Raw genomic sequence first — 16,858 nt, forward strand, 5'->3', positions numbered from 1 at the left:
CACTGTCACAGTGACGGATGAGTTCTGTGTCTGCTCCTTCTGCCAGCCTCTCTGTGCCCACAAGGTCTTCTCTCACGGCTGCCAGGACTCCAGGCATCACACGCAGACCTGGCAGGATCCGGTCAAAGTAGAGCAGCAGTTCCTCTTCTGGGATTTCTTTTAGGAAAGCCTCTCCCAGTAGCCCCCAGCAGACTCCTCTGAAGAACCCATTAATCAGAATGGAACACACACATACTAACCCAATCTTTGGAAAGATGCTTGAGGTCACTGAGACTGGCTTGTTTCCTGGAACTGGGGTTGGGGAAGGGTGAGCACCCAAAGAATGTCTCCCTCTGCCTTCGAGGCAGAAGGGCGCAGGGATGGCTCGATTAGGTAATAAATGCTGTCTGCCACTGGGCTTCCCCAGTGGCTCAGCGGTAAAGAATCCGCCAGCAATGCAGGAAAAGTGGATTTGATCCCTGGGTCAGGAAGATTCCCCTGGAGAAAGAAATGGTAACCCACTCCAGTATTCTTGCCTGGAGAATCTCATGGACAGAGGAGCCTGGCAGGGGCTTAAACCCCATGGACAGAGGAGCCTGGCGGGGCTTACAGTCCATGGGGTTTCAAAAGAGTTGGACATGACTGGGGGACTAAACAGTGACAATAGTGTCTGCCACAGTGGTTCACACGACAAGCTCCAGGAGAGTTTTGGTGGGCTGCAAGCTCAGCGTGAGGTGGCGCCCATGTGTTAGATGTGCTGTTAAGTTGCATTAATAGGAGCATCCAGAGCAAGGGAGGGGAGGGTCATCACCTCTGTGCGGCTGGACCACCCAAGGCAGATCAAGCTCCTGGGGAAGAAGTAACCCAAAGCTCTTCCAGAGAAGGGCTGATGAGAGGTCTAGATGCACTGTTTATGGAGGTGTGGATGAAAGAATAGGATGTTTAGCCTGGAGAAGATTGGGAGGTACCTGTCCATGTGGGGAACTGTTCTTGAATAGGAAGAATTCAATAGAAAGAATATGGCCGATGTCTCCATATGGTCATTAGAGATGCTTTTCAGTGAATCAAGGGGCTGCCTCAGAGGGCAAGGGTCCTGTAAATGAGGCTGGATGGCCTGGTAGGTAAGATGCTGAGGGGATTTTTGTTTTGTGAGGGAGGCTGGACTAGAGGCTTTCCAGGCAGGGATGTGCACTGAGTATTTGTCAGAGATTCCTGGGTGGGGCTTTGCCACTTACTAGCCGTGTGACCTTAGGCAAGTCACTTAACATCTCTGAGTCTTACCTTTCCTATCTACCAGAAAGAGGGTAACAGCATTTGCCTGCCAGAGTGGTTGTGAGATCTGTCAATTCGGGGGTACACAGTAGACATTCAATAATGAATAAACCCTTGATTCTTGAGCATGTCCTTTGCCTTTGGAGAAGAGTTGGCACAGTACCTTCTGGAAGCCAAAATTCTCCTTGGAACTTCTTGTGGCCTGGAATGAGGGAAGAATGAGAGTTTTTACGACAAGGGTGAGGACAGAGCACAGCACAGCCCAGGCCAGGCTCCCTGCCCCAGCAGCAGCCTCGGTCTCTCTCCCTAGTTAAACCTGTGCAGTTGGAAGGACAGGACCACTCAGACCCCGACACTGGGTCCGGAACAAGCCCAGGGACCTAGGCCTTCTTCCTACCACTCCAATCTGGTAGTCAGATCAGAATATTCTGTGGTCAGGGATGACCTGTTCACATGCTCCCTCCTCAGTAAATGAGAACTGTGGAAGCGTGTTGACTCGGGGACATGGCTTGGGTCAAAGGCATGACCATTTCCCAGGGAACCCCTGGCTCTTCCAGGTGAAGGGCAGGGGCTGTTTTTAAGGGTGTTCTTCTGCCCTTAATCCAAAGTCCAGGGCTCTGGGTAGAGTTTGCTCAAGTGAGGTGGGTAAAATGTTTAGGACTCCTTGGGGCTCTCCAGCTCAGGGGAACCAGCCTGGCATGCTGTGGGGGACAACTGGGGCCCAGAAGTACTGGGGCTGAGCAGGAGCCCTCATCCAGCACATCCATCATCAATATGGAAGTGAATATGGAACGGTCTGGGCTCTCAGGACCTTGTATCTTTCTTTAGTTTTATCATCTGTAAAATGGAAGTGTTAATCCTCGCCGAAATCATAGAGTTGGCCAATGAACCAATAAGACAAGGAAGTGAGAGGGCTTTGTAAATGGAAAATGCCCCTTGTGTGGACTTTGGGGAGTTCATGGCCAGAGGAAATTATGGAGAAGATCAGGTCAATTCCATCATAGCCCCCATCCTTGTGTGTGGGGGCACCACCTACAAGGCCCTCCCCTGCAGCTGGGCGACGAGGGGCAGGAGTGTGAGTCTCCTGGTGTTTGTCCAGATGTAGATGTGGGAAACTGCCAGCATTGGAGTGACTCAATCTCGGAGATTAGCAGCTTTCATCTGAAATCAGAGTCAGGGAAGGCTGGGCGCTTACTCTGTATGGGTGTGTGGGAGGGGGCGTGGAAAATGAGACTATATCTGGATACCAGTCCTGGCTATCTTGCCTCATGACCTTGAGTGTCTCACTTCCTCTCTCTGAACCAAAATCACTTCCTCCCTTCCTCTGAAAAAGAGGAGCTGGACCAAAAATCTAGAGGGAGTGTGCATGTGTGTATGTGATTCTTCGCAATCTTTAATCAAGGTGATGGCAGTGCCTGAGGCTGTTGTTCTAGTATCACTGGGCGAGAGCCGGGGTCCGTGTCCACTATGGACTGGGCAGTTCAAGGGCCCCTCAGGAAACAGAGTCTCAGTCTTCTAGCCTGAACTCAACTTCGGGACTGAGAGGGGGCTTCAGCTTCCTGCTACTCAGTGCAGATGGCGAGGTTTGCCCTGGGGTGGGGCTGTTGCCTTTTGCTCTGACAATGTATCTGTTCTGAAGTCCTTCCTTGGCCCTAGACACCCCTTCCCTGCCTCTGGCTTCCTGAGATAAGTTGTGGTAAAGCTGTTGGCCTTGAGGGGGCAGTGCTGAGCCTGAAAAAAGAGCTAAATGGTTCTGCCCACCTGAGGTGGAACAGAACTTCTTGGCTCCATCAGGATCCGTCATCTTTGAAGGGAGACATTTTTAAGTTATGGCCTCCCCTCACCAAGGTTCCAAATAAGAAACCACATGTCCTAAACAGCTCAATGGGCTTCTCAGGTGGCACTAGTGGTAAAGAACATGCCTGCCAATGCAGGCGACGAAAGAGATGCGGATTCGATCCCTGGATGGGGAAGATGCCCTGAAGGAGGGCATGGCAACCCACTCCAGTATTCTCGCCTGGAAAATTCCACGGACAGAGCAGCCTGGAGAGCTACAGTCTATGAGGTCGCAAAGAGTCCGACATGACTGAAGCGCTTTAGACACATGCAAACAGCTCTACAACTTCTGCCAAACCTTTGCTGAAGACGTGGCCCACCCTGGGGACAGGATGCAATGAGCTGGCTGAGACCGTGCCCTTCCTAGCCAAGAGGCCAGGGCTCAAATCCCGACTCTGCCACCAACCCACTGCCTGATCTTGGCAAATGAGTTGCTCCAAGCCTTGGTTCGAGCTGACGCATAATCGGGAATAAAATATGTATTTCATAATGCCATGGCCTTCAGTTAGAGAAGGAGTTATAAGCTAAGCTCCTTTTAGAATTTATTGAGGGGGAGAGGTCAACCTTCTCCCTTCATCAGACAGAGATTTCAGTAGGTCAGCTTTCCCAAAGTGCGCTCTGTGGGACTCAGGGTATGAGGAGATGCTGTGCAAACAGAAGAGCTGGTGCTGGGAGTACATTTGGGCAGCACTGGATGGAGCCCAGGTGAACAGCTGTGTCTGGGGCCAGGCTTCTCAGAACCTTCACTGAGCTAAGATGTCTTGGGATGCTTCACGCGTGAGCAATGTTTTTCCCCGCCCCACCCCTAGGGTTCACCTGACCAAGAAACTCTTTCCACAAGGCACACCACGGGACACATTTTGGGAAGTTTCCGTTGCAGGCCCTTTTCTCTCTCAGCTCCCAGGAAGCTTCAGTCTCCATCTGAGGCCAACGCTGAGGCACCATATCAGGCGGAATCGTGGTATTTTTATACCCCTCCCTGTGCTATGGTGCTGGTTTGCTATTTTTGTTTTGCTGTACATATACTTTTTAGTGCAGGATGCCTCAGAGGCTGGGTGGAAGTGAGGAGGGTGAGGGAGGCATCATCTGGAGATAAAAGAGCCCGCGCAAGGACCACAGGCTGTTCCAAGCCCTTAGGAGCTATGGGCAGGGGCTGGGATGCTGTTTCAGCACTGTCACCTTTCAGATCACCCCTCGGAAGACTAGGACGAATGCAGCCCCTGGGCCATTGCTTCCAACTCTGATGATTTTGCTCTAGGCAATGAAGAAAGGAAGGCAAGGGTCAGCAAGTTTATGTTCTGTAGGAACTGCTTAGGAAAGTCGAAGCAATCTTGGACCGGTCACTGCTGACCTCAAGAATGACACTCTTTCTTAACTTAGCTGTTCTAAGAAAGATAGAGGCAGACAGGCTGTGGGCAGGAAGCCCTGGCTTTTGATGAGGTGTCTTAGGTACAGATGAGCCAACAGGAGCTCGAGTTCTGCAGTGGCCAACCCAAGGGCTGAGGCCAAGCAGTGTGGTCCAGGGGCCTTCCCTCAGCTACAGGGAGCAGCCAGGAGTGCCTCAAAGGCTGGCTGTATCCTGCTTCCTGTAGGTGCCACCACTGCTTTCTCCGATTCCTGAATCCCCAGTAAATAGGTCTTTCTCTGTATCTTTCAAGTGACCTATGTGGGTAGGTGGGAGGACTGGGATAAGGTGCCCCTGCCCCTACCCCTTTTATTTCTCTAGTGTTTTGATCTGCAGGGAGCAAACCATTAGTAGGGAGAGAAATCAATTTAGTGGGCTGTGACCAGCATTTTATAACATGAACTAGAACAGAAAGCATTAGAGTGCACTGGCTGTAGTACAGGTTTCATGAAAGACAGACAGACAGGTACATAGATAGGCATGGGTTGTGGTGTCAAAAGCCACTGTGGCTCGCACTCAGTGACATCTGGAAGCCAGTGGCTAGCTGATTCCAGGCACTGGCACCAGCTGGGCAGGGCCCATCTGCTCCTGGGTCTGTCCTGGGCTCTGGGGCCCACTTCCAGGCTGAGCTGTCCCTCCACACCCAGAGAAAAATGAACCCCAAAGAGAACCTCTATGTATCTCCCCCTGAGCTGCGTTTGCTGTGTGTGTCCGCAAACCCCGGCGGGGGAGTGGCTGCTCCCCAGTAGCGACAAGGGTACATGATAACAGAGGCAGCTGAGCCTGAGCCTGGTCTCCATGGACAGTATTTATTAGGCGCCATTCTCGGTGTGAAGACAGATACACAGGAGGGGCTGAGGGCAGGCCGTGGCAGCTGCGGCCTTTGGGGTCCAGGGGCTGCCCGGGGTGAGGGTGTGGGCGCAGGGGCGTGTCACCCACATGTATTGCATATTCTGTGGCAGTGTGCCCAGGCATAAGGCATTGGGGAAGCAGAGAGGCTGCCTGCAGTGGGAGGGGTGAGGGAAGCAATGCTGGCCTTCCAGTTCGCTAGGAAAGACCCGGCTGGAGATGGAGCAGCCCACTCTGTGAGCGCCATTCGGCCTCCTTCCCCACCATCTCCCTGCAACTTTGGTTGTGGCTCCCTCGGGACTGACGGGACGGGACCCCTCGAGGGCAGGGTCACACACAGGACAGAAGCAGCCGGCACCGCACCGCCCCCCAACGAAGACATAGAGGGCACCCCCAGGTCCTGGGCCCTGCTCTCTATGGCACCTGGGCAGCCAGGTCCTCCCCACTGAGACAGGGCTCACACACAGACTTGCTCCCTCCCAGAGGAGCCCAGAGGCTGAGCATATGGTAGGGGTGGGGCTGGGGCTGATCACCCTGAGGGCCCCCACTCTAGCTTCCCTGAATGCCAGGGCCGGCCCTGCTCAGCAGTGTTAAGGAGCTGACACGGGAGCAGCGAGAGGGGGTAGTCTGGAGGGGGAGAGGCCCCTCACCCACCCCTCGATGCTGTCCTGAGTCGCAGTGCCAGTTCCCGTTCTGGGTGCCAACGGTGAAGAGCCTAGGGTCTCACCTCCATCTGCTGCACTCCACCTGGGCTTCCGGATCGCAGGTGGGACAGGCAGTGGGTACGACAGGGAGGGCCGTTCCTTGCTGCAGCTGTAGTTTCTCTCTAGCTCCTTGGGACACAGGTACCTTCGCTGTCTGTGGGGCCAGAGATCATGTCCCAGGAGGACACGCCTGTGGCTCTCTAGGCCACTCTGCTGGATTGCCAGACTCCTAGAGCCCAGCTCCTGGCCTTTCTTTTGTGAGTCTCAGCTTTGCTTACCTGGCCCTAAGGATTCCCCTCTTTATGAGGAAGAAGTTCAGAGACTGCGTGGGGGTGGGGGTGGGGGTGAGCATCCTGGCCTGTGTCAGCAGCCCACTAAGAGCCCTGCCTCGTGGTCAAGTGGAGGATCAGCTGAGCCCATCACAGGCTCAGTCCTGAGCTCTGGTCCTGGTCTAAGGCCCAGCTGCCCACCCAACGCCGGAGTGTGCAGGCCAGGGACTCTGCTTGCAAAGAGCAGGCAGAGGAGTCAAAAGGCAAGAGCACTGGGGACAAACAGCCTGTGTTCTTGCTCCCCTTTGCCTTTTCTTACCCGTGTCACCTTGGGCAAGTCACGTCACACGTCTGGGTTTCAGTGCCATCTGTAAAATCGGGGTGAGAACTCCTGCCCTGGTGACTGGGGGGGGAGGGCAGGGGGGAGGTTGAGAATCGAAGGAATCGGTAGAGAGGACAGGGTTTTCCAACTCACTCCACAGATCTAAGAGTCAGTGATTAGTAGCAGCAGCCAGGGACCACAAGGAGGAAGTTTTCTGTCTGATTCCAAGGGTGGTGTCTGATCTGGAAGGCTGGGTCTGCCTGCGAGGATGTACCTGCAGGCCAGTTAGCTCTCATCTACCAGGGGGACCATCCAGCAGACTGTGGGCCCCCTACCTGCCCCTTCCCTTCTCCACCCCTCCTGCAGCCTGCCTGCCCCTGCTTCCATCTGCCTGCCCTCTGGGGACTAGCTTTAGGGACTGCTGGGTTTCCATTTCCTCCAAAACTGCAAAGCCATGCAAAACAACACCAAAGGGAGTGGGAGACTGGGAGACACAGCTGGGGATGAGTAAGGGGAGTGGGACTGAGTGGGGGTGACCTCGACAAAGACACCCTGACTTCTGGAGCCAAGGGAAGGTAGGAGACCTGGAAGGACAGAGGTATAAATAGAGATGCACACTTACACGGAACACTAATTTCCTTCCGGAAGGAGGAGGGGGAGGGGTTGGGGGGCTCTGGATACCAGCAGGGGCCTCTGCGAACTGGCGAGCTCCTTATTTTTCCAAAGGGATGGGAGGCTCCCAGCTTCTGCCTTCCCTCCTCCACTCCCCTCCCCCCAAGTTTCACATTTCTCGGAATTTGCAGGGCGCAGATGGGGACTCCGGGGTTCCTCAGAGCCCCAGCTCCTGCCGGCTGGTGCAAGCAGGCACAGTCGGAGATGGGGGGCAGGGGGAGGGTGGTGAGGGGTGTAGGGGCGCCCCCACGAAGCCGAAGGCGCCTGGGGCGGTCCCTTCGCAGACCCCTGCTGCTCCTGGGGCAGAAGCCCCCTTCCCCCGCACCCTGCCCCACCCCGCCCGCGCTCCTAGGTGCTCCAGGCCCCGGAGGGGGGCGTTCACACGGAGCTCCTGCGCTTCATGAGGCTGCGGAAAGTGGACAGGCTGTGTAGGCCCGTAGACACGGAGCTGATGGCGGAGCGCTGCGCCCCGCTGCAGAGACAGCGGTGCGAGGGCGTGTCGCTGTAGCGGCCGCCCCCTCCCGGCGATGAGTGGCTCTGCTCGACGCACGTGTCGGACGTGGAGAGGTCCCGCGGGATGATCATGGGGATGGAGTACTGCAGCTTCTCGCGGCTCTTGTACCAGAGGCACGAGCACATGGACTGGAAGTGCAGCACTTCGGCGTAGACATTCCGGAAGCCGCCGCCGCCGCCGCCGCCCGCCGCGGTGGACGAGGCGGTGTCGGTGGTGTGAGCGCTGCCGCCCCCGCCGCCCGCGCCGCCCGCGCTGCCCCCGCCGCCCGCCTGCCCGTTGCGCGTGAGCAGCGCGCGGTGCTCGGCGTCGCGCTTCTCGTCCTCCGCGTTCATGGTCATGAAGCGCAGCACCACGAGGTTGAGGAAGGCGCCGATGACCGTGAGGCCCGTGAGGATGTAGACGAAGCTGAAGGCCACGTACTGAGGCTGCGTCTGCAGCGCCTGGTCCTTCTGCAATGCCACGTAGTCGCCGAAGCCAATGGTGGTGAGCGTGATGAAGCAGTAGTAGTAGGCCTGGAAGAAGGTCCAGTGCTCGTAGTAGGAGAAGGCAGCGGCGCCGATGCACAGCGTGCTGATGCACGAGAAGAAGCCGATGAGCACCATGTTGGCCATGGACACGTCTGCGCGCCGCATGCCCAGCCCCCGCTTGGCTCGGTGCAGCAGGTACTTCACGAAGGTGTTGATGCGCTCGCCCAGGCTCTGGAACATGACCAGCGTGAGCGGGATGCCCAGCAGCGCGTAGAACATGCAGAACACCTTGCCGCCATCGGTGCTGGGTGCCGCGTGGCCGTAGCCTAGGGGAAAACGGGGCAAGAGGAGAGAAAGCACATGCTGATGGGGCTGCCCTTCCAGAAACCTGCCTTCATTCCCCCTGCTCTCTCCTCATCTTCTGCCACGGTGGTGTGGAGTCTGGCCTCTTTTTCCCGACAGGGAAGCCTGGCCTACTGCAGCCCATGAGGTCGCAAAGAGTCGGACACGACTGAGCGACTGAACTGAAGAAAAGACAACACACAGTTATGGGCGCATCCTTGTTCCCAGGCACGGTGCTAGTTCCTCACTGATGAATTTTCGTTTATTCTTCTGATCACTCCCTGGGGGTCGGTAGAGAGGAAGAGGAAGCAGGGAGGGTTAAGTGCCTTTCCAAGGTCACGCTGTTTGGAAGCAGAGCAACCTGCCTTCAAATTAGAGTCTGTTTGATCAAAGACCCGACCTTTTTCTATACCCAAAAGAGGAGCTGACTGATGCTGCTGTTGGGAACTTAGTCATGGATAGCATGAAGAGCACTGGCGAATCAGTTGGGAAACCTGGCTTCTAGTTCACTGCCTGTGGGCATTGGACCCGTTCCTAGTCCTCTCCAGGCCTCAGTTTCCTTGACTATAAGGGAGGAGGTTGGACTTACTGAGTTCTGACATTCTGGGATTCGATGTGAAGGGAGGGAAACTGGGTTCCTTGATGAGTTCCTTGCTGCCAGCTAAAGCTTGGGGGGTAGTTCCCCACTGGGGCTCCCAGAGGCAGCTGGCCCACTCGTGTCACAGAAGGGGAAAGGAGACAGTCCCCTCGCCCCATGAATTAGTGCTCCACAGTCCTCATCAGACTCTGTCTGGGGCCCTGTGGTCATCCTCTGTGCCTGCCCCCGAAGTACCATCTGTCCTTATGGGGAGGTGGTGTTGCCTTTGTCAAAGCAAGAGCCTTCCAGGTGTTACTATCACCAGGCAGGCAATCTCAACCCATACCATGCCCACCCTGCCCTTCAGTCCTTACCCAGCCAGGAGCCAGGCAGAGGCAAAGCCTCCCTGTGAGCCAGTTATCACATGGCCTCAGTCGAGAGTTCTGCCTGGAGGACTTCCCTGATGGTCCAGTGGACAAAAATCTGCCTGTCAATGCAGGGGGCACAGTTTCGATCCTTGGTTCGGGAGGATTCTACATGTGTTGGAGCAACTAAGCCTGTGTGCCACAACTACCGAGCTGGTGTTCTAGAGCCTGCAGGCTGCAACTCCTGAGTCTGTGTGTTGCAACTACTGAAGCCCGTGCGCCTAGAGCCTGTGCTCTGCAACAAGAAGAAGCCCCCGCAGTGAGAAACTCGATCAACATAGCAAAGCGTAGCCCCTGCTCACCACGACTAGAGAAGTCCTGTGCACAGCAGCAAAGAACCAGTGCAGCCAAAAAAAAAAAAAAAGTTCTGCCTGGAGACACAGAGGTGAAAGGACCCTGGATGGAAACTCTGAAGCCATTGGCACAAGTTCTGGCCCTGTCATTAGTGGCTGTGTGACCTTGGGCAAATTACTCCCCCTCTCTGAGCTGGTTTCCTCATTTGTAAAATGATGCCTACTGGTCCTGGCCCTGCTTCCTTCACTGGGTTATTAAGATACTTATTACTTTTATCAGTAGATTATTATAATAAAGTTATGCTTTCTATTTCCCCCTCCCTTCTCAGCCTTACCAAACTTAACCAAATGCCTTTTCTTCCCTGCAGCCATCCTGGATTGCTCACAGCTGGAAGTGATCCCTGCCTTGAGTGGCACTGAGAATGTTCAGCTTTGAAGTCCAGGCCCTGCTCTGTCACTCAGGTCCCCCAACTACATATGAACAGCTAATATTGGCTTGGGGTCTGTGGGAGTGGACATTGCTGGACCTTGTCATATTCCTCCCTACCTGCCCCCCCTCCCACACACATTGCCAGCCAGGCCTGTGGGGTATGCCCCAAATTCATTTGGTGAGTTGATGGCAAAGCGGGATGCCATCTTCCCTGGTGTCTGATCTGCATTCAAATCCCTACTCTGCTATGGACTGTGTGTGTGTTTCGTTTGTTTGTTTGTTTGTTTTAAAACTGTCTGAGGAGGACCTCCCTGGTGGTCCATTGGTTAGGACTCCTTCCACTGCAAGGGGCATGGGTTCGATCCCTGATTGGGGAACTAGGATCCTGCATGCCACTCGAGGTGGCCCAAAAATAAAAATAAAAAAACCTCCCTAGCCTTAGTTTCCAACATCTGTTAAATGGGGCTAATAACTAGCACCTGCATCACAGGGCTTTAGGGGCAAAATAAGTGAGAGAATGTGTATAAGGCACTTAACATAGAGTCTGGTACATATCAAGCGCTCGATAAGAGCTCACTGTGATTAATAATGAATGAAGCGCCAGGTTTCCTCCACATTTCCAAGAGATCACCTGGGCTGGTGGACAGCTCAGTTCCAGTAAAGTCAGCATCGCTGTGAATCTTAAAGCTTAGGGAGGTCTGGGGTGCGTGAAGTTGCGGGCTGCTCTTAGATTGGGTTCCCCTGCTCCCCAACTATGGTAGCTGGTGACAGTGTCATCCCTTGCCAGGAGCCTAGATAGCTGAGCTCTGGAGTCGCTGGGCCTGGCCTGTCTGGGCCCCAGCAGGGTGAGAACAGATTGTGCCCGCCAGCTTGGCCACGGCAGCCAGACCACAACTCACCTAGACAGCTGGGCAGGCCCCGAGCCAGAGCAGCTCCTCATCCTGTCCTTCCCTGTCCCCCAGCAGAGGGTGTTGGGGAGAGCCTGGCACTGTGGCTGGGGCTGAACACAGATTGGGAGGCATGGACCAGCCTTGGCTTGAACACATGCTGGCTGTGTAACCCTGGGCAAATCCATTCCCCTCTCCGGACCCCTCTGGCCTGCTCTGCACTGTGGGGGTTTGAGCTTCAGCTGTTAATTCCTACCCTGGCCATCACCACTACAGCTGCCGTCAGGAGTAAAAGAGAGAGAATTCCCTACTGCTCCAGGGATTAAGACTCCATGTTTCTGTGGCCAGGGGCCCGGGTTTGATCCCTGGCCAAGAAACTAAGACCCCAAAAGCTGTGTGGAGCTGCCAAAAAAAAAAAGTATAGCAGAGACTGGACATGAAAGTACTTTGGAATTTGTGGAGTTCTCGAAGGAAGGAGCAGTGAGCGGATCTCACAGGGGAAAGCCGGCCTGAGAGTGTAGTCCTGAGGATCAGGAAGTTCCCGTGGGGTCAGGCAACTGTATCCCACCGTTTGAAACGTATGCCACTGTCACCACCACTGCCACATCGTCTTGTGTTTGTTCATAAGCTGGGACTGTTCCTGATCCTCCATCCTTTAGGAAAACCCAGTGCCTGCCTGCCTGGCAGCCTCAACGCCCACTGTGGCTGCCCACAGAGCCCCCCACCCCCACCACAGAGCCTCTTGCTCCTGCTACAGCCACTGTCCTGTCCAGGGTGGCCCCTGCCTAGACATGCCTCACACTCTCAGTCAGATGCCCTCCAGGGCCCACTCTCCCTTCCTACCACACGCTGAGGCTTTAGATCTTATCCTTCAGATACATTTTAAACTTTAATGCTCAAAAACTTCCTACAAGGTCGTTATTATGACTATCTCCATTTTTTATGGTTGGAATAATGAAGGCTGGAGAAGCCTCGTGAGTTGGCCAAGGCCTCTAGACACTCTGACTCATCGCTCATTCCAATGCCTCAGAGCCAATTTATCACCCAGAAAGGCAACCAGGATGGGAAACTGAGGCCGCAGAGAAGAGCATCCCACTAGGAGCCCTGTCCCTGGACACTGCCCTGAGCTGGACGTGGGAGAAATGGCAACAGGGGTGCGATGCCAAGGCATTCGGACGCTTCTCCAAGCATCGGGCCTAGGCTCAGTGTGCCCCCGCCCCTTCACCCGTTCTATTGTCACTGGGGGAAAGAGCGAGGGAGCTGGGAGGACCTGCTGACGTGGGCACCCAGCTTGTAGGGGTGCCAGCTGGGGTGGAGCCTCTCCCTGGGGGCCCTGGAACTTCTGGGAAGTAACTGGGCGTTTGGCAAGGCCTGTCTGCCTGCCAGAAGGCCAGCCGCCTGCCGCAGTGCTCGCCCCCATCAGGCTTGGGTTTATGAGGGAGAGAGGGACTAAGGGAGTCCCCATTTTCTCCTTCCTGTCCAGCCCCGCACATCTCAGGGTGAGGGGCTCCCTCTGTCCTTGTGTGACCCTGACACACACAGAGGCTGTGCTCTGGGGCTGATTCTCTGAGGGTTCTCCCTCACAGTACCTGATGACCTGCCAGCCAAAACTCTCATCCTGACCAGGAAGCTCAAGCCCCTGCCTCTCAGAGTGCTGACTGGGGCTGCGCCAGTCCCCTCTTCTCCCAGCCACCTTTTCTGAATCCACCATAGACTTAACGATCCTCAGAGCCAGAAAAGTCCTTACTGACTATATGGCCTAGTCTTTATGTTGTACAGATGAGGTAATGGAGGCCCAGAGAGGGAGAGTGACCTGCTCAAGGTCACACAGCTATCGAATGGCAGAGCCAGGACTATAACCTGGGATATTGCATCCCAAACTCAATGCTCTGGCCTCTGGCCTCTGTCTCAGTATAACCAACGTTGACCTGTTCATTCATCCAGAACCCAGCAGCCCCTGCTTGGGGGCAACCCAGCTAAGAGATGCCTAGAAACCTGGCTGGAGCATAGAATTTACCTGAGGAAGCCAGGTGGCTGGGTGTAAATAGTCATTATGAATATTTTGAGACAACAGGAAAAATTAGGTGGGATGGGAACCTTGGGGCCTCAGTTCTTCTCTTTTCTTCCCAACATCACCAAGGGGCTCAGAAATTTGCTGAAGCTCTGTCTTCCAGGGAGACGCAGAGGGTTGGGGTCCAGCCCTCCCTCTTACTGAACTTTTTCTCCCTGTGGCCTGTTTCCTTCTAATCAAAACACAAATAACCAGCCTGAGCCCTTGGTAATGGCCTTGGCTGGGTTGGACTCAGCGGTGTGGTCCCATTGACCTCACATGCCCGCAAGCTTGAGTGCCTGACCTCTCACTCTTGGCCTAGCTGGCAACACGGTTAGAACGCCGGCCACAGCCTTGGGTGGAAGTACAGTATGGGACTCGGAGACTGGAGATCAGGGACTCTCACCCGGCTCTGACCATAACCAGCTTGTGCCTTGGGAAAGTCCTTTTTCTTCTCAGGGGTTCAGTTTTCCTCATTTGTGACATGGAAAAATAGGATAAGATAAAAGGTCCTCACCTTTCCACCCTGGCTATGGATGCCTTTCTTTTTCGGTTTACCCATTCATTCATATAGTCTAAATTTTGAAGGATTTTACATACAAAATATAATATGTTGATCAGTACAGTGTAGCTACTTCCTAGAATAGGCACTGAATAGATAATTGTGAAAAAATGAATTATTTTCCCATCAAAATTAATTAGAAACACATTTGCCAATCAGAATTTCTGATTAACATGGGATAACTGATTTTAAGAGACTGAATTAAGTTATTGTTATGCTTTTTAAATAATGAAAATGGATATTTCTGTTTTCTACAGGAATCTCTGCAGTTTCATGGGACTCCAGCCTCTGGAGTCAACGAGATTTCAACTGTGACCAGGTTATTTAAGGCACTTCTAGGTGCCTCAGTTTCCTCATCTGTAAAATGGGAATAATGATGCAGTGAATTCATAGAGTGGCTATGGGGATAAGTTAGTGACTTAAAATGCTCAGGATGTTGTGTGTTTAGTCACTCAGTCATGTCCAACTCTTTGCGACCCCATGGATTATAGCCTGCCAGGCTTCTCTGTTCATGGGAATTCTCCAGGTAAGAGTATTGGAGTGAGTTGCCATGCTCTCCTACAGGGGATCTTCCCAACCCAGGGATCAAATCCAGGTCTTCTGCATTGCAGGCCAATTCTTTATTGTCGGAGCCATCAAAGAAGCCCAGGGATGTTGGAATCAATAAATATTAATCATTATTATGAATATGTGGGGAAACATCAAGATTAGATGGTCGTTAAAGTTCCTTTCAGCATCCACATTCTGAGATCAGTGTTGCCCAAAGGTAGATTTCCTAGAATACTAATTTCATGGACTGTTAATAACTGTTGGGTGAGAAAAGGGTTGCTTAGTTAAATTAAATTGCAGGGAATGCTGAATTCAACTGGATTCATTGTCATTTAAGTGGAGGCTATATCAGAGCCCTACAAGTGTTTGTGAGCAAGGTCAGACAAAGTTGGGAGAATGTGCTTACGTTTTTCTGCTTATGTAACCTTGGCATGCTTCTCTTACAGTGCTTATTGCTGGACAAATGTTCCTTGGAGCAACAGTTTGGGAAACATTCTTCTGTAGCATCAAGAACTCTATAGTTCCTTATTCCAGGTCCCTGACTTTGAGATTCTCTGGTGTCCCGCCTCTGGTTGGCCCAGCCCCTATGTAGATTAGAAACACACAGCCCTTGGCAATGCCTAGCTGCAACCTGTTTCTGGGTTCCCCGCAGACTTAGTTATCTAATGTAAATACGGCCCTGGCCAGGCTGATGTTTGCCCTAAGAGAAGGTGGATGAGGTGACCTGTGGCCAGAGATGCCCACAGGCTGTGCGCTCTGGGCCAAGCTGGGCTGATGCAAAGCTGCACGTGGGGAGGAGGTGTGACCTCAGGGTGGTATCTGGGCCTGGTAGGACAGCCAGAGAGGACTGGGGGCTCGAGAGAGACAGGGCAGTTCCTGGGGACTGGCTGTGAGATCCTAGGTGCCCCCCGAGGGGGTGGGGCTCTCCTGCTGGGCCTGCTGAGGGCCCCTCAGAAAGGCCCGCGGAGGACTCGCAGGCACAGACAGGGAGCTGCCCCCTTGGTACAGAGGTGGCAGCGGTGTGAAGCCAGGAAGTAGGAATGGAGGTGCTGCTGGTGCCTTTGGTGTGTTAAAGGAGATGTGGCGGGAGGAAGCTGCCAAGATTGCCCAGGCCTTCGGGAGGGAGGCAGGAGAGAGGCTGCCCAGCCTGGTGGAGGTGGGGCAAGGAGGCAGGCCTCCTCCTTCCATCCTCCAGAATCCGGCTCAGACCTCGCCTTTTGCAAGAACCTTCATAGCACCTTCCCAGGGCTGGAGGCGCCTCTCCCTCTGCCTGGCTCCCAGGCCTAGATTTGTGCAGAGGAGCTCTGCAGGACTCTGAGCTTCCGGAGGGCCTGCAAGTCCCCTCGGTGTCTGGCACAAGGCCTGGTGGGTGCAGCTGCTCAGATAACGCTGTTCAGCCCAGACAGCTGAGAAGTATGAGATGTGGATGAGAGAAACCTCCTTTAGACACCCAGGGTTGGGGGAGGGCAGGGAGGAGAGGCCATTGTGACTCACAGCTCCTGCTCTCCCGGTGGCCCTCAGGACCCTGCGAAGTGAAATCAGCTTCAGGGCCCAGAAGGAATCCCCTCTGTCCCAGGCCTGGCTAAGGCCTGAGGTAGGCCTGGGAAACCACTCACGCTTCAAGGATCTGGCCTGGGAGGAGGGACCAGTGCGCAGAACCGGGTCTGGAGTTTGTCCCCCTCCAGGCCAGAGCGCCAGGGAAGGACAGTTCTCAGGCACAGCCCCCCTCCCTCGGCCCTGCCCCTCTCGAGGGCCTCTCTTCCCATCTTCCTGGCTCCTCTTCCAGCTTTTGTCTCTACTGCCCACCATGGTCCTCCCCCTTCTCCACCTTCCTCCCCAACTTTCCCCTGTGGGGGCCTTCTGCCCTCTCCTCTTTCTCTCTTTAAGCTCGCTCCCATCCACAGGTGCCCCATGACTCTGGCTCAGGGTCTTCTGATGTAGGACAGTCCCCCTCTTCCCCCCTCCCCAGGCCCACATGGGATTAGGGGGAGTTGAGGAGGAGGGGCGGTGCTGGTGTCATGGAAAATCGCCGCGGCAGCCAAGGTCAGTGTTTGCAGACACAGCCTGGCCTGAAGCCAGGCCTGCCTCCCTGGCCAACTCCCTCTGGCCTATCCCAGAGGCCAGCTTTGCACAGGGGCCCTCGGAGGCACCCCAGGGCTGTTCTGGGTCCCAGGGGCCAGGGAGCCATCCGTCCTGGAGTATGGGAGACTATGTATTTCAACTTGTTCATTTTACAGATGGGTAAACTGAGGCCCAGAGAGGGGCAAGGACAGAGCCAGGACTGAAATCCAGGGCACTCTGATCTTGCTCAGTCCTCATTGCAGAGGGGAGCCCTCAAAAATCTGTTCTGGTAGGACAACGAAGAGTGAAGTTTGTTGTAAGTGTCCATTAAGTCAAAGGCTAGCTTGAGGTGGGTGATGGGGCCGAGAGAAGCAGACCCAGATGATGAAACCA

General features: G+C 54.5%; 1 protein-coding gene across 1 annotated transcript in view; it reads right to left on the reverse strand.

The window, feature by feature from the left end:
- Nucleotides 1-5,280: 5,280 nt before the first annotated feature.
- The window catches only part of KCNK3 (potassium two pore domain channel subfamily K member 3), a 38,929-nt gene continuing 27,351 nt past the window's right edge, over nt 5,281-16,858 (reverse strand). Inside the window, exon 2 of the mRNA XM_027555881.1 lies at nt 5,281-8,615. Within this exon, the coding sequence (XP_027411682.1) occupies nt 7,687-8,615 (929 nt within the window). The 3' untranslated portion in view covers nt 5,281-7,686. The remainder of the gene's footprint in view (nt 8,616-16,858) is intronic.

Source organism: Bos indicus x Bos taurus, chromosome 11, assembly GCF_003369695.1.
Source record: "Bos indicus x Bos taurus breed Angus x Brahman F1 hybrid chromosome 11, Bos_hybrid_MaternalHap_v2.0, whole genome shotgun sequence".
In the NCBI taxonomy this organism is placed as follows: Eukaryota; Metazoa; Chordata; class Mammalia; order Artiodactyla; family Bovidae; genus Bos; species Bos indicus x Bos taurus.